This window comes from Pygoscelis adeliae, unplaced genomic scaffold (genome assembly GCF_000699105.1).
Source record: "Pygoscelis adeliae isolate BGI_AS28 unplaced genomic scaffold, ASM69910v1 Scaffold117, whole genome shotgun sequence".
In the NCBI taxonomy this organism is placed as follows: Eukaryota; Metazoa; Chordata; class Aves; order Sphenisciformes; family Spheniscidae; genus Pygoscelis; species Pygoscelis adeliae.
Genome location: NW_008825270.1, coordinates 5,782,596 through 5,801,106, shown reverse-complemented (window position 1 = coordinate 5,801,106; position 18,511 = coordinate 5,782,596). Strand labels below are relative to the sequence as shown.

The 18,511-nt window shown below is 38.5% G+C and overlaps 1 protein-coding gene across 1 annotated transcript in view; it reads right to left on the bottom strand.

The window, feature by feature from the left end:
- PHF21A (PHD finger protein 21A) overlaps window positions 1-18,511 on the bottom strand; it is a 130,946-nt gene that overhangs the window by 18,136 nt on the left and 94,299 nt on the right. Inside the window, exons 6-10 of the mRNA XM_009329732.1 lie at window positions 10,728-10,928; window positions 6,739-6,993; window positions 4,871-4,957; window positions 2,344-2,640; window positions 463-561 (exon numbers count right to left, since the gene is read on the bottom strand). Coding sequence (XP_009328007.1) covers window positions 463-561; window positions 2,344-2,640; window positions 4,871-4,957; window positions 6,739-6,993; window positions 10,728-10,928 — 939 coding nt within the window. The remainder of the gene's footprint in view (window positions 1-462; window positions 562-2,343; window positions 2,641-4,870; window positions 4,958-6,738; window positions 6,994-10,727; window positions 10,929-18,511) is intronic.

The window sequence follows — 18,511 nt, the reverse complement described above, 5'->3', positions numbered from 1 at the left end:
TCTTTCCCCCAAAAACCAACTGGACCTAAACTGGAATAAAAACCGGGCAGAATGTGAACATACATGACTCCTTCCATCCTGCTCACTAGAGCAGAAATATTTTGTAAAGCAAAATAAAGACATTTCTCCAGCATTAAAAATTACTCCAGAAGTCTAAAACCTCAAAGGAATGGAAATCAACACTGTAATCTAAGCCTCCTGGTTGAAGGAAGTATCAGAGAGAAATTATGATCTAACTTACAAAAGACTCAGAAGTCAAATGCATTCCAGGACTGAAAAATGCAATGCATTATATTTATTTAGATTTCTTATTCTGTAGCCTTATCAACTACTTCTGTCCAACAGGAATGTATGGAATGTTAAAGTTAAGGAGTCTTGAGGGAACAGGGGGGAAAAATGTTTTCTGAAGGACAGAGTGTTTCCTTTTTTTCTTAAAAGAAAGCTCTGGGTGTGTTCTGATACCTGCGGATTTTCTTCTCGTTTTGGCTTCGGTGCAGCAGGTGGAGTAACTGTACGACTTTCTGTTTGCTTCTCTTCTGCTTCCACATGTGGTTTAATAGTCTGAAAAGAAACAGTGTTTCTCTCATTCAGTGATAAGAATTACTTTTTTTACTTTGACTATTAAAGCAGAACAAATACTTTTGCAGATACAGGAGAAAAAGTTTGAAGCTGGCAGTGTACTAACAAAGATTTAATTGAGGAATCTGACGTGAGAGGAACGTTAAAGTGTTTTCCTTTAACAAAGGATGAAACAGCCTTACCACCATTCCATTAACCCACGCAGCTATGCAAGCAATAAAAGTCATCTTAAGAGTTAACTTCATTACAGAAATCACTATACGGTATGGGAAAACTTAACAGGCACTTTAAGAAAAAGCATCCCATGGAAAACTTCCAGGTAGAAACCACTCTGCATGGCACATGCATTTTGTACTTCTCACTCCTCAGTCTTGGTATTTCATAGAATTATGAACGGCTCAAAAACTGTCTCTGAATCCTACGATCTCAGATGTTTCTGAAGCTTCTTTCTTTTCTGAAGTCATAATCTTCTGCAATGGTATCACAAACTCTACATGACAATCCTCAGCCCATGGCATAGCTGCTGAGGCTACAAACTGAGTGACGTAAGCTACAGAGAGACAAACTTTTCCCCTTTATGATATGGAGAAAATATACAGGAAAATTCATGTATTATTAAACCACCACCATTCTTCTGTATGTTTTTCAACAGTTGAATTGCCCGTAATTATTTGAAGAGCAAATGAATATTGCTGACATCAAAAGGAATAGGCATCAAAAAATATAGTACTGTAGAAGTACAACTTCAAATCATACGAGAAGGGCAATGCATTGCTGAACAACTTGTGAAACAGTCTTGAGGTACGCAAGAATCTACTCATGAGAATTCATAAGCAGAACTGAGCATAAGCATATCTTTCATGCACATAACTTTCACAGTCTCCATAGGTGACTTCAAAAGCAGAAGGTAACTTCAAGGCATATTAGTCTATGAAAGAGTTATAAATGAAATATATACTACTATTATTTATATAAATTACAGAAATATTATATGTTATAGAGAATGTATTAAATAGTATACAATATCATACTAACATATAATATAGGAAAGAGTTAAAAGCGAAATAGAAGATTGCTTTGCTTGAACTGAATGGCAAGGATTCTCAGTTGCAATCCACAGTGACTAAAGTCATGTTTTATTTTATGAAAGTCTTTTCTGAAGAGAGACTTTAAAACTGAACATCTAGAGTTCTCCGTTTCTGAGGGTCTCCTTTCCACTCAATCAATCCAATTTAGTCACGGGGAACTATCAGTCTTCAGAAGCTGAGTGAGACTATTTTTACCTCCAAACACAAGACTGCAAGATCAAGGAAGAAATGGCTACATTTACCGTATTAAATACCCCTACGGTTTTGCGTAGTTTTTGCCTTTCACGTAGCCAGCCTTTGAAAAACAGAAACAGAGAAAATATTTTCCAGTGTTTCTTAAAGGCTTGATATGAACATGGACTTCAGTTTGTACTTGGTCTCCAAGATACTAGTACAGCCCTGCAATGTAGCTAGCTTATAAACTACCGAAGTTAAGACAGTAGGGGGAGCATAAAAACACTGAAGCATGAGAAAAAGATTCCAGTGGGCCGTATTAAAGAAAATGGTAACTTCTGCCCCAGGAGTTGCAAGTCATTCCATAATTTGTACTGTTGTTGGAACATGAGCATCTCCAGTACCCACTGAAAATTTCTCCATGGTTGTCATCCTCTCCAAAATGGCACAGTAAAGCAATAAACCCAGTACGCTGCATTAGTAGACACTTTCTTATCTGTACCTGTTTTTCAATGTTTGGTTTGCTGATCTGTACAGTCTGAGGTCCAGCGAGCCTGGTACCCGGTGCTGCTATCACGATGCTGGTGAGCTGTGCCATAGGGAAAGTTTTGGCTATGGTTGCTGTCTGCCCGTTAACTACACGAACAGGATGTATGGAGTTCTGAGAGTTGGGTAAAGAGGTGGGCGTGAACTTTGTTGTCAACATCACAGGCCTCTGAATAAGCTGAGGAGCTGCAAGCATTGGAGGAGGTGCTGGGGCAATAGGAATGTTATTTTGGGCAACTGGTTTAGGTCGAACCTACAAAAAAAAGAAAAAAGAAAAAAAAGAGAGAGAGATTTGTATATCAGTATTTCAGATGAACTTTTTTACTAAGTCTTTCAATTCAGCCTGCATAATCTGCAGAAGGTTGCTTGATTTTTTTATAGAACGTAATTTTTAGCATAGAGCCCTAAGTATGTTATGTGAAGGAAAAGCCACATTTTCAAACCTACTTGCATAAAACCCATCCATAACATTTGCATATACAGTCACTGTCCCTGAAATGGTATTTGGATGCACAGATACTTATATTGCATGTTTATTGCCAAGTGCCTTATCTGTATCTAAATCAACATGTTGGTATTGCAAGCCAAAAAATTCGCGTAATATTTACAGGCACAGCTGAGGCTCTCATGTTAAAAGTGTGTCTCAGGGCTTTATACTGAGCCTCCAAGAAATCATGAACAGGTGATTGTGCCCTGAAAGAAATAACTAAAATTTTCAGCAAATCCCTGTTACCTTTGTCAACTCTATATATTATTTAGATACCTGCACAACCAATCTTGCTAAGCAAAAAAATTGTCAAGATTATTCATTAATCCCTCATTGAAAGTGCTGAAGGCTACAGGTAAATGCAGTCATTACTCTCGTTCTTCTTTCACAAGAAAGAAAAGAGCCACAAGGATCTTCCAATCCTCCACCACCAATACTCGCTTATTTCTTGCCCATTGTTAAGTTTGCACTTATCACGTCATTACAGAGTACAGAAGTAGAATACATTACTCTGAAAATAAAGCCTTTTTCCTTATTTAATTTCTATTGTCCTATCCAACGTTAATACTCCATAATGCATTTTATCATGGAAAACCAGGTCACATTCCAACAGATCTCACCATCCCCAAATCTTCATCAGATACCAGCCTATACTTTCCTTTTTTCTTTTGTAAAAGATTTAGACTTTTATTCACAGCACCACGTATTTCTTACAAATGAAGTAGTTCCTCCGAGATGTTTTTTTAAATGAAGAAGCAATCTGTATCTTTCCCAAACCATGAAAAAAAACCAAAACACAAGTTTTACTGCTCAGCTGCACACAGAGGTCACTCTCTGTTGCAATACAGAAATACCTGGGAACAATCTACAGACATCTCATTTTTCCTTTTTTGCTCATGAGCAGAAAACAACAATTAGAGCAATTTAAGGCCTTGGGTGATGCTTTGATTTTGCTGGCACCTGTCCTGTGGGTTCATTTCGCTTGATGCAAATAGGATCATATATGATCATCATATATGAATTTCATAATCACGGACTCATGCAGGTTGGGAGGCAGCTCAGGAGGTCTCTAATTTGACCTCCTGCTCAGAGCAGGGCCAACACTAAATGCAGACCAGGTTGCTCAGGGCTTTGTCCAGATAGGTCTTGTAAAACTCCAAGGACAGAGCTTCCACAACGTCTCTGGGAAGTCTCTTTCACTCCTAATTGACCTCAAAGAGAGAATCGCTTCCTTATACGCAGTCTAAACCTTCCCTGTTCCCATTTATGATTATTGTCTATAATTCTCCTGCCAAGAACCTATGTCTCCATCTTCTTGTTAATTTCCTTGTTGATATTGGAAATAAGACTGCTGTCAGGGTGCCCCAAAAACCTCTTCTCCAAACTAAACAAGCCCAGATCCCTCAGCCTCCCCTTGCAGGTCATATATACCTGCCCCCCAGCTATCTTAGTGGCCTTCCTCCCCTGGATTCATTCAAATTTATCAACTTCCTTCTGGTACCAGGGGGTCCAAAACTGCATGCTGTATATCAGATCCAGTTTTATGATTGCTGAGGAAAGGTGGATAATCTCTTCCCTTAATCTACTGGCTGTGGTCCTCTTGGTACAGCCCAAAATGCTGCTAGGCTTCTTTGCTGCCAGGGCACACTGCTAGTTTAGCTACTGTCAACCAAGACCTTTTAAGCAGTGCTGCTCCCCAGCCAGCCAGTCCCCAGCCGGTACCTATGAGGGGGGTTAGTCCATTCCAGGTGCAAGACTTTGCCTTTTCTTGCTGAAGAGCTCAAGCCCTGTCTAGGACCCTCTGAATGTCAGCACTGCCCTCAAGAGTATTGACTGCACCCTCAAATTTGGCATCATCGGCAAACCTGTTGAGCATGAATTGCCTCCTCCACCAGGTCACCAATAAAGACTGACAAAAATTATCTTCACAGAAAGTATCTCCTATCTATGCTATAATTAAGTTCCTTCTTCTATTGCTTCTTCTCTGTACACTCACCTGTGGAAGAAAATTTGGACGAGGAGTAAGTCTGGGAGGAGGAATGAACTGCGGCACTTTTATGGGCTGAGGCGTAGCCTGAACCTGCTATAAGAACATAAGAGAGTTCAGTAAGAGGAAAATAGCTTTGAAGTCGTTCACCAAAATCAACATCCTGAATGTATTTTCAGACCTGATGTCCCGGGGTTTTCCACTCTGTAAATAATTTTTCACAGTAACAGGTTCCTCATTAGAAATGTATTAAAGACAGAGCTAACCTTACTTTCCAGTTCCTACGCACCTTGCTTCACAAATTGAAGGTATCTTTCCTTTTAGTTCAACTAACTACTATGCTCTGCAACCTAAAACTATTTAATTTGAAGATAATGAAAACTCCTATTTGTTTTAATAACTAAAAATTGGCTTTACAACAGACAGAAAATAATAACAGACTTTGATGTCCAGCTATATGAACCATTGTCCTTTCATACTGAATGGCATGCAGAAGAATGAAAGAGTATCTCACGCAAATAGAAAAGATCTGGAAGTTACAACTCTTTTAGCAATATTAATGACACTATGAGAGGTTCTAAATACACAACTTGAAATTTTCAAAAGTAAGCCATTCATCTGAAACAATTAAGATCTGATTTTAAGGCATCCTAAGTACTTCCCTGTCTAACTGAAATCAGCTGGATGGAGCTGCCGCATGATAACCTCTGAACAGCACTACCAGCTACCCTAAGTTGAGTACTCGGTGAGACTCTCTGAAATTAATGTCCATGTTAGTTTCCACCCTTCTGTACTTCTGTCCGCCCACATAAGATTGCAATTTACTTCAAAAAGGTCTTGTACTGATTAATTAATGCTTGGGAAAATATTCTGAGATTTTTGATAAAATTCACTACAGAAACATAAATCATGGACTATTATTAAAACAGAATCACCTCCCCAAACCTAAGTAAGTTATTCAGCAAAGAGATGAAGCACAGACACAAAGGACAGATGAGAATGGTGCAAGGGATGACATGGGAAAAGAGAACAGTAGAAAAAACTCCACTCAAATAGTCTTCTCTATTCTGATTGCAAATATATGCCTCATTAGGAAGCAAAATTACTTCCATTTGCATTATTAAACTGTATTTTTCAATAAAGATAAATTGGATTTACGTTTAGTGAAGTCTTAACCTTTACTCCAGAAGTAAAATTTCCCTGTCATGATGCTATGCAATGCCTGGTTTCCAGACCAAGAAGCCTATATAACCCAATTCTAAAACATTACTTCTCTCATTTCTAGGTGGCTAACTATTCTGGAAAAGACTATGTGATGTAATCAAAGCACTTTCCAAAATATATGCTTAAAGAAACAGGTTCTGTATACGTGTATGAAAAAGTGGTGAGTGAAGACATGGTAGTGGGCAGAGTTAAGTGATGTGTCTAACACCAGGGACTTTATCACACAAAGGGAACGAGAGAGATTGACTCAAAAAAATCTAAGATGAAAACCCAAACTGATCAAATGAAGAAAGTCTGACATCCCCTTTACCAAAGAAAAGAGTAGGAATTCTGCAGAACACAGTGACATAGATTAGGTAGGGGCAAAACAATCATTACTTCCCCATGACTAACAATTACTAACAGGGGAAACTTTACACAGAGGTGATGATAGCACTGATTTAATTCTATAAAGCAAAACAGTAACAACAACCCATGTAGGCAGTAAAGGCTTTTCTCTTAGACTATCATTTTAACAACTAGTGAAGACTCACGACATGTCCCTGCTATTCTTTCTGTGCAAAAACCTGACTGGTTGTGGTTTTTTTTTTCCAACAGCCCTCTTGTAAACTAAACCCACACATATCTGCAGGGCAAACACACGAAACGCTTACCAAAGTTACTGTGTTTTTTGCCACTATTTGGACTGCCTCAGCTCCTGGCCCAGTGACCTTATTTGTTGTCTGGAGGTTGACTGGTGCATTCTGCGCATCAGTGCTGAGGACTGCTTTCTGATTGTTGTTGATAGCAGTAACCATGGCAATGGTAGGTCTCTGACCCACAACAGAGGCAGGCATGGTCGCAGTTGCTGCTTTCAAGACGAGAGGTAGTGTCTTAGTGGTGATCATAGAAGCTGTAGTTACAGTTTTCTAAGGGAAACAGAAAATACACTGTAAGAGACAGAGACACTTCGTATCAGACAGGACGTGGGTTGGTTAGTCAGAAACAATAGACAGTAAGAGAAAGAAAAGGCAGCACTGAGTCTATCTACCTGCTCTTCACACAAGCACATTATCTTACGCCTCTGAAAAGTGGATAGCTAGAAAGGATTCTCATTTGGGGCACCTGTCGGGTCTATTTTAATCATCTGAAGCATTACAGATCGATTCAGAACAAATTCCTGAGAAAATGACAATCAAGTGTTAGTAGTGGCATATGCATTTTTGGATCTTTTAGTTTCATATTACTTCCAAATATGTACTGCAATATCAAACCTATAAGGTGGAGGTTTATGAAACATACCAGCAAACTAGGTTCTCACCAATTAAAACTCAAATTTTCAAATGGAAACTTTATTTACAGAGACCTTCACAATCAGAGGAAGAGGGAAAAAACATTCATAAATTGGTTTCTTTAAGAACAAAAACGTATTTTGATTTTGGGTATCCCAAATTTCAGTTTTAGCCATACAGTTATTTAGCTCTTAACTTTCTTTCCTAAGAATATCAGCAGGGCTATCCTGAAGTTGTAAGAGCTGGCTGTTAGTCTGTCCAGCTGCAGGCAATTAAGTTTAACTTCTGTGGAATGGGGTGGTTTTGGAACATATATGTGACATCATGATTGCTCTCGGCCTCTTTTAAAGAGAATAGTTTTGAATCACTTAATGCCAGCATTTACCTGAAATGCCTGAATACGCTACGCCTACAAATTCCAAAGTTAAAACAACTATAATTTCATAAGCTTTGTTTTAAACTGTACTGTCTTCTAAGATGTTAAGGGAAATGGACAATTACGAAACTCATTCAAAAAGCAACAAGGCAAGAATCTCTCCATATAAAACCAGAACAAAATGTGCACAGAAAACTCATGACAAGTGACACTCAACAGAATGGCAAGTGAGCTTATTTCTTTTCTCTTTGGTGTAAAAAATCCATTGTACCAATGGCACTGCATCTTCAAAAGAGTTACTGGCATGATCAAGTGCTCCTAGTATGAAATAACCACCATTCCCTCCTGATGTCAGCGCTAGGCTCTACAACAGGAAAAAATGGAGAACCAGGGATCAGGCAGTCTTTTTCATGTTCTGAACATGCCTCATTTAGACGGCTTGATTTTAATCACACAAGACCTTTCTCTTCTTTCTAATAAAATAATATAAATATGTTTCCAGTTGGGTTCTTCAGTATTTTCACCAATCTTATTTCCTTACACAAAAACGCAGTTTACTTTCACACCTCTAATTTCATAATGCTTAAACTATATCCCTAACTGTTAATTACACACAAGCATGAAAAAAATCCAAACACTGTATAATGCCAAATCAAAGGATAATTCATGTTTCAATTTTATACATTTATACAAAACCCAGACATAATTAACTTTTTCTTGTCACAACGTGAACAATTCCCTTAACTTTTTATCTGAGATTCAAGAACTTCCTATTGACCTCTGCTGCACCTTCTCCAAAGCAAGAGGCTCCATTCCCCTAATGCAGTAATATTATTCAAGCCTTTCCAATGAGATGTGACATGGTATCATTTTCACAAGCATTACATTCATCCATAAACATTTTAAAGAAAAGTGTAATCAATCATGTAACACAAGACTGTGACTCTTTCAAGGGGTTCTAGTAAGTCTGTAAGTATTACGAGTATAGTTTCAGTCAGCAGATCACAGAGCTTGAATATCCGTTACTTTGCTAAGCATTAATTACCTTGGTTATTTTAAAAAGTTTTCAATGAATGAATTCATACTGAAGTGGCATTCATAGTAAGTCTGCATTATTTCACATAATAACATTGCAATAATATGACCTTTTAGCAGGCTTGCTGCTTTATGAAAATTTAAAAAGCCCTTCTTATTGGACTATATTAAGTATATTAAAATGTGACTATTAAGGCAGCATACATACCTTGATTCCTAAACTGAATTACTCTGAAAATAACTATTGAAAGCATTCTCTTTACTGACACAGCCTTGAAAGATGTATTATTTACAAAAGTAGGCACCAAAAAACTTTCTAGACACACGAAATATTTGACTTCTCTTTGCTGAAACAGATTGAGGGGCAACAGGACAGAGGCACAACCTTAGATGCAAAATGTGTACAGAAGCAAGTGAGGTTACTTCAGAATTATACCAACATAAATAAAAATAGAAAAGTGTTAAGGATAAAAGCTGGCTTATTTATTCAAATGAGAGGATGACCTGCCTTTCAGTTTGTAATTACTTTCCAAGTACAACTGTATGAATGACAGTCAGAAGGGTGTAGCAGTTTTTTGACTGTTTCACTAGAGGGCTCTAACTTTGAACAGAACCTCAATTTTTACAACCCAGGAGATGACCTGGAAGTTAATGCATGAATGTGAAGTGTGGAATACGGAGAAACACATAAAACTGCTTTTGCAGTCATGTTTCCTGACTGAAAAACAGAGACCAGTGATACAGCAAATAGTGATCCATTGTTTGCCTGTAAATATTTTAGGACACAGTAATATTTACTTCTTTGTTCTGTTTTAGCTTTGATATAGATGTTGCTGCTCAAAAATGCCTTTTCCTTAGTTAAGTTTGCTTAACTTCTTCAATATGCTTTTATAAAAAATACAATTACCTAAGTCTTTCAAATACATTTTCAGTCAGCATCCAAAACAACCTGTTGAGTTAATGAGAAAACTAACAGCCCAACCGTTTCTCCCCCTTCTGTTTCCAGGAAAAGGGAAGACAAGAACCACCACCAGTCAAAGCTATGGTTGTGATTCACTGCAGTGTGCATAAAGTAAACTTCATGGGCGAATTCTGCCACCTGCCTATGCAGGTAAACATGAACTGCTGAGATTGCATCAATGGGAAAAAAGACCTCACATACACTTCTTTTTACAAAACACCTCCCTACACTGTCTTGCTGTTTTATTAGCACACTTTGGGGATTCTAAATATCTGAACAGGAGAGACTTTGAACCAGCTTGGAATTCCCCTCTCAGTAAAAGCAGACCACTTTCGCTGGTGAGTTCTGGGATTATGTCTCTAATCCTATACTGTACTGAAATTCAGTGTACCTTCCCAATAAAGACACTGCTTTCTAAAATTCAAACTTTGCAATTACCATTGTGTACTTTTAGACTAAGCCTTGAAGACTCAGGTAAGTATTATTTGATACGAGTTACATCTGTTTAAAAAGAACCAAGCAGAAAGAGGAGGGAACTGTTTTCTTACGTTTTGTTCACAGATACAGTGAGCACTCTGTTAGTCTTTTAAAAATAAATTATTTTAATCATACACCTCATACAGTGCCTGTAAAGTCTTTACTGTTTCTTGAGACCTACTGGGTATGGACAGACAATCATTCATGCACCTACAGAAAAGATAGGTTCATTTGCTAAACTTTCACTTATTTTTAAGAAAAGTGATACTGCCACCCTTCTTTTCTGTGAGGCTATGATCTGACTTTTAAACGCTACATTATTTTTTTTTTACTCAGATAGGAGGTTATTGATGAAAAAACCCACAAGACCCATATGTGCATATGCATAAAAGGAGAAATTCATATTGGTACACTAATGGGTGTAAGTGAAAGTTTGTTATTTCTCTCTGCACCTTTCTTTGTGGTTTTTTTGCAGTGAACTTCACCTTCAGCAAGGAAAAGAATTATTGTAGAAATTTTTACCTGTGATCCAATCACGTTTGGAGAGGGTGCAGTAGACTGCTGCTGCTGTTGATGGTGGTGTTGCTGTAGCTGTTGTAGTGGTTGCGGCTGTGGTGTCTGTAGTTTGTTTTCTGACTGTGCCAAGGGCTGTATTTGAAACTTACTGTCTGGCTGTTCCTGCTTCACTATCAAATTCTTTCGAAGCTGTTCCACCACTCTTTTCTACCAGATAAACAAAAACATAAATGGAAATGATGACAGTTATTTAGCTGCACATATTAGAGGAGATATTAACACCTGAAGTTACATTTATTTAATGCAAATAAAGAACTGCTCAGAAGCTTAGTGGGATTTCTCTTTTTGGAATTTTAAATATTTGTGTTATCTAATGGGCAGAGTGCCAAAATAGCCCACAGAGGAGTACTGCTGCCCAGCAGGGTGACATTGCTGTCTTTGCAGAAACCCACCCATCCAAATTCAGCCTATTCACAAACCACTGCAAGACCTCATTAACATGTATTCACTTGAGACCTGTTAGCATTCAGATTCCAAAGTTTTTGACTCCTTCAAACATGCTCCATTCCTACACAGTGACGAAAAAGAACTTCGGGTTGAAGCCTCAGGGCTGACTTCAAGGCAACGGGGATGCCATTTTGTACCAGGCATCAAAACTGAGCGGAGAGACAGCCAGTTTGAGTGCAAAGTGGGGAATAGGAATGGCATGGATGTGTGGTCATTCTGTTCAATAATATTGTCACCTGAAAGAAAATCAGATAGGGCTACCTACATGGGAAGGAAACTGCACAGATTTATTTCCCCCAGCTTAAAAGCTTCCTATTACATTATAGCCTACATGAAAGTTTGAAATTATTTAAAAAAGAAGTTTCTTCTCCTGGTAGCCATTATGTATCTTTAGACGGTAACTCAACAGATTTAAGAGCAGACCAGGTGACCTGCAGGATAAGATACCATGTCTCCACATGGGTAATAAGGGCTTACAATTTATGTTCATATTACACTTCAGTGTGGACAAGGGTGAAAACACCACGAGAGTTTTTTTACCTTTTGCGGGCATGATAGAAAACGGACATTTTTTCCTACACTCCAACCACCCCCAAATTAGGACAGCTTTAAAAAGATTTAGATATATACTTAAGCCCCCTTGATCAAGAGCATACGCGTACTCCAAACAGTTATACGACAACGTTGGCTTCGGAAGAGGACAATGAAGTCAACAGACGTGGTAGGGGCTCAACTGAGAAGGCTCTAGGGGAAATAGAAATGGTCAGGAGACCTCTACCAGAGCCAGGCACTGACAGAGTGGGCTGCCCCAAGTAGTTCTACTTACACATAATGGAAAAGAAAAAAAACATTCTGACAATATAAAATGTTCATATTTTTGTTTTAAAGTGTCAGTATTAAGACACAGTACAAAACAGAGAGATGGAACAAAACCAAACCAAACCAAAACAAAACAATCCAGCTATTTACAATGAACTGAAACAATTTTTCCCCTCAAACTTCTTTCACACAGGATTATGAAATTCTGAGCTAACAAAGTATCTGTTCTCTGCATAGTTCTTGTGGACATACTGTAGGCATTTGATTCCGAGTATCTTGCTTATGATGAGTTAAAACTGTGCTGTGCCTCACACACTGAATGTGTACCTCTAGCCCAGAAGCAGGTAACAAAAGATGCAGGGTCTCAAATTGGCAGATTTGAGAACTGGAACTTTAAAAAGCCAAATAAAACACACAATCAACTGAAAAAACACTCGTTTCATAAGGTTGAACAGTGTGACCTCACATGACTGACCTTTTTGCAAAAGACTGAATTCAGCGACCCAGAGGTATACAGAAGGAGGGCTGCCTGGCTTCTACAAACCCCCCAGCCCTGGCTGGGGATGCACGCTCAGCTCCGACGACAAGAGAAACACAGGCCCAGCCTGACGGAAAATTCAGGAAGTTGGTATTGGACGGCAGTGTGAGGGAACTATTTTACACTGCATCCAGAAAGGTGCTAAAAGCTGCCAAAGCCTGAAAGCTGTAAATTGTTTGTTACCTTCTAGAACAAGGAAGAAATAATGGTAATAAGAATGTAGAAGGCATTTTTCTAATTCAGATATTTTACATAGTTTTAAATGGCCTGTGTCTATCAGCTCATTCATACCCGCAATAACTGAACAATCATTTAAAATTGCTTCCTGAAAAAATCAACCATGTTAACATGCAAACCAAAGTGCCATGTCAGCAAGCAGATAGAAGAGCTGAAAAAACATTTCCAGAGAGTAACCCAAGGGGGAGGAGAGGAGAACAGAGCAAAGTAGGAGAGGAAGTAATGCAACATGCCTATGGAATGCTAAAAGCTGGACTGCACATACGCTGCACAGGAGGCTAAAGAATTACTGTACCCGACATGAACAGGAAGGGAGTTTTTGTCTTCCACAGCTGCCTGTATGAAACTCAGTGATAATGGTGCTCCTCTACTGATTCCCTAACTGGAGGAAATCAGCAGCAGTGGCCCAAGAATTAATTTCCATCTTGTTCTTTATAATGGGAGGGAACAATAGTGAAAGGATTTTAAAAAAATAAAAAGAGACGGAGAGAGGAGAGGGAGAGGCAGGCTGGAGGACTCCTCTGCCATACTGCTACGGCAGGGCGAGAGCCAGCAAGGACGGGAGCAGGAGCGAGGTGAGTCACATCGCATTCACACGCCGCCTGTTCCACCCCCGGGCCCGACCCACGGCATGCAGAGCTGGGGAAAAACAGGGCCGAAGCACAACTTTTAGTAGTGCCTTGCGCAAAAACTGAGGCTTAGCATATTTGGCACAAGATGGATAACATGAGTGGAAAAACGCCGTTGCTCTGGAAGTCTACGCTAGCCTGTTAGAGGCTGCTGAGAGCTGCCTGGCAGCAGCATATCCTGCCATCCATATCCATTATGCAGATACTAAATTGGAAGAAACATCTAATGCTTTTAAGATTCAGAGAGTAAAACTGAAGTTTGCAGTGTGTGCCAATTGCTTACTCAGTTTATTAAGCTGCTTCTACCAACTGTCAGTAATACCACACTGAAACTACAGAAATCATTTTACTATCTGCAAGACCGTTGGGATTATCTGTTTGCTAGTACTTATCAAGAAGGACTCTGAACAACATATTCCAAAATTACTTAGCTTAATTAGCAAAACCAGACGAGACTCTCAGGGTTGCACCTACACAGGAACTAAGAGCAGATCTACACCCATTTTCAGCACTACCCTCTGCTGTGTCCTCCTCTGCACGGTCTCAACGCACGCTGTCGGTCTGACACCGCACAGCTCCTCCACGGCGTCCTGCTGGAACCGCTGCTCTGCAGCCGCACAAGAGCCCCAGCACGTGTCTGCCTGCAGCAATGTTAGCAGAGCCTTGTTTTGTAGGGGATTAAACAGGAGGGCAGTATGAAAGAAACTCTTGTCTACTGTCAGACTTGATACTTCATTAAAACTGTATTTTGAAATTGTTCTTGAGTTATTTGACTGTTCTTAATCAATTTTGAAGGCAGTTTGTGCTGCAGAAAGTACAATCTGTACGACTGAAATTTGCCAAGGCTCGTATGAAGTCGTAGCTACATGCCTTAAGAGATTGAGTGCCAGCGAGACTGAGGTTATCTAAAAGTGCCACAGAACTCTTAAGAAATATTCCTAATTCTTTAAATGTAATCGTTGCCATTTTTCCTTCCCGCTCTTATTTAAGAATATTTAATTTCTTACTGACAAATTCAAAATTTTAAATTGAGATTAACTCAATCATAAACACATCATCATAAACAAAACATAATAGTTTTCTGAACGTCACAAAGCTCTAACCCTCCCCATATTCCTAAAAATAGTTCAGTTTCCTGCAACACTACAAATGCATAAAAAGCATTTGTCTTTCAAGTTTACTGAATTTTCTTCCAAGCCGAATGCCAATACTCTCTTTACATCTAGAACATGAAAGAAATAAATAATCACATCCTTTCTTCCAAACTGTATTCTACTATTCTACCCAAAAAGTAACTGCTAGCCCTCTGCAATGGTTACTATCAGGCTACTTCAAAACCCATTTGTCGAACAGTGCCCTGTAAGCATACTACCTAATCTCATAGCTCTTGCTGTCTTGACATCTTCATTGCTAATCTCATCAAGAACCATTCGCACCACTGAGTTCACAGAGCCCTAGACATCTTACACGACCCTTTCTTAAAGGTAATAATCGTAATCAATATTGTGACATTTAGCGATACCACCTTCTCATTCATGCCACAGGCCAGATCCTATAACACAGCATTAGGAGATTATTTTGGTTTGATTAAGCAGAAAATCTGCCTCTACGTCTTGTTGGCCATAGATCTGCACCAAAAGGTGTCTTCTCTCTGCTTATATAAAAAACTATCAAGAATATGTTGCTGTAAGATAAGGAAAGTCCTTGGAGCAAACTTAAAGCTCTATAAGGTTTAAGTATAACATTATTAGCAAAGCATTATTTCCATTTTAATCAAACAATCAATAACAACGTAGTTCTCAGAGTACAGCAATTTTTTAAATACTAGATCCTTTGTTATGTTTGGTGACACGTTTTCTTCTTCATCCAGGAAACACATTCAGAAAGGCATAAATATCTAAAGGAAGGTCTGTTTTTAAACTTCGAAAATCTCTAAAAATTAAAACATAAAAATCTTCTAAAAACGAGAGAGAAAAGTAAAGTACTAACCAGCCTTGCAATGCATACCTTTCATACCACAAAAACAAAGCTGATGTGGTTTGAATTGCTCAGCTGCCTGCTAGTGACCCGCTTTCCTGCTCCACCAATTCCAGGAACTCAGCTATTAGGGATCCTCTGCTACCCGTTCCCTCTAATGACCAAGAAGTGTTCTCTGGGATATAAAAGTTGCCAACTGCTGAGACTGAAATGGTAAGAGAAAGTACTGATTTCAAATAAGCTCCAACTTGGGAGTGGGGAGGATGGAGAGAATTTCACTGCTCTGCAATCTTCCTTTCCAGCCTCCCACCCCTCTCCTTGCCAGCCCCATCCCCTGTTGCTACCCAAAGAGAAGTGAAATACCTCTGCTTTTTGACAGAACAGAAAGATACCAAAACTTCGTGGCAGAAAGAAGCTACAAGACTTTGGAGCCCTGGCATGGTTAGTCTTTAACCTGCAAAGAGGGTGCATTTTGGGAGTGGAATTTGGGAGTGGAAAATTACAAGCAAGGAGAATAATTGTACACTCACTCATCTACTGCTTTGAGATAGTATCTAAAATTTAAAATAGTGAAATCCAATTATAGAAATTGATGACGCAGAATCTACACCAGTGAGGAAAAAAAACCTGTTGCACAAAACAACTTGAATTTAATTCCATTGAAAGACTGATCAAAGGACTATAGAAATATTTTCAGCTATTTCTGTGGTTATCCTGTATTTTTATGGAATTTTGCACTTCTAGCTGTGTTTCACTCATACCCAGATCTTTTTAATCAACAAAAAAATCTAAACCAACTAAATTAGAAAGAATTTTATTCCAAGAAAATGCATGGTAGAATTTCCTACTTCTTAAAGATGATCAAACTGGCACCTATACCTTTCAGTCAAAAAAGACTCTCTTGGGGCAGGGGTTCTTGTGTGCTGAATGGGAACGGAGCAGTGGAACTGGGAGACCACCTCCACCGCATACCTGAATGTCTTACTGGGCATGATTACTGAAATGTGCACTATTTCTTTTTATAGTTTAAAAACCTAATTTTTTTTAAGCTTTTGTTAAATACACAGATATCTTAACCACATCCAGTCAATGGCTGCATTGCCAACACTCTAGTAACTGTCCCAAAGAGCATGCGCTGCGTTCAGCCCACAGAAAACATGGCTAAAAGCTGCACAAAGATTCAAGGACTTCTTCTGCATGTCTAAAAGGGGTTGCGGAGCATGTTAGGGGAACCGAGTGCTTCTCCTCTCTCTGCCATGATGGTCCTATGGGATAATCTGAGCAATACACTTATGATACCGATGGGCACTAGAGATGGACCAAGAAAGTAAGTTAATTTTGGTACGCCCTAAATTCCTGAGCTTGCTTTGCAGTCTTAATATCTTTAATGCAATTACTGTATATGGCATAGGGTACCTTGTGTAAAACGGAATTTAAATAAATCTTCATTCTGTAAAAACCCACTTTGACATTTCGTCAGATAACTATTGTTATATAGCATTGGCATGATGTGAAAAGTATTTTTGTCATTAAAAATGCTGGTAAACCTATTACACTTCATTATAGTTTAAACTATTTAAAATAATTACTACAGGTGTCATTCTGAAACAAATACACAGTTCACACATGAACATACATACTTTGAAAAAGAATGTGGGATTTTTCCTTTGTGATAGAGAAACACTACTTGAAGTTGCTAGAAATCATTCAGAAATGAATTATGTGAGTTCTGAAAATAATGTTCATTCCTTCATTCTTAACAGGGGCGAATGCTTATCATTTTTATTTTATTTAAAAATATAGCTAGAATTATAAATAAAAATGACCAAAAATAGCTGCTGTGCCATTCTGCTTTATGTGACTTCCTGATTGCTTTATTTCCAGTACCGTGTCTTTTACCGTTTGCAGCACCACAAGACCAATTAATTTTTTGAAGGGAATGTTGTACCGTGAAATGCCTTATGCATCACTGTCTTCTCATTTTAGAATTTTTACTCTTGCACAAAGTAGGGAACAGAGACTGAACTAGTAGGAGCAGCACACATACAATGTTTTCCTCCAGTTTATGTATTAAATAAATGTAGTATCTACCTTCTCACCCCAGTACTTATGTTAACGGAAAGAAACTTGCAAGAACAGCTACAATAATTAAACAATGAAGCAATTAATGAATGGAGAATTAAGTGTATGACAACAGGCAAAACAGAACAGGAAAAACAGTTAAGTGCAGTACTTTGAATGTAATTAAGGAGGAATGGAATGAAAGGAATGAAATTAATTTTTTTTTAATTTGACAAGGTTTGACAAGGTTTGGTTTGGTTTAAGTTTTTCCACTTCCCAGAAATACTTCCAAGCACAAATACAATGTGGGGATCACCTCAACATGAAAAGGCTGAAGAAATGAAAAAATTAAACTGCTGACTACCACTGAAAAGGTGCTTATTTCAATTTTATCTTGCCCATCTCCGTATTGTCCTACCCCCATTTGTCTGTTTCAGGGGGAAAAAAAAAACTCCTTAGGAAAAAAAAAAGCCACTTAGATTGCGCAGAAATGAAACAAGGGTTCTTTTGTACTTCAACATAAAGTATGTTTCTATGATCTCTGACTGAACCTAGTTTTCCAGAAGTGTATAATGTGGTCTTGTAAAATCTGTCATGGACTGAAGCTTGGGATATAAAATCTCAGCACAAAAAATACTGTGGATTATTATTTCTATGCAGGAGAACACACAGGAACAACCATCCCCATGGGAAAGCCATTCGTATCTATACACAGTAGCCAGTTGTCTAAGCTCAACACCTCTGCCAGGGAAGTCCTGCTGCTTCTCTTCTCTACCCTCTGATCTACCTCATAATGTGACATTCTTTAAACTGAATTTCTCTGAATTAAGCAAGCCCAGTAGAGCAATTTAAATTTGTAAACTTATTTAATGTTTTACAAACGATCAACCTAAATAAAAGTCTACTTTCTAATCTGGTAACTCCTCATATTTTTGAATAACACAAGTGGAAAGGATAGTCATCAAGTAATTTTACAGCGTACTACTGCACAGTAACACAGTCCCTTGAATAAAAATGAATCA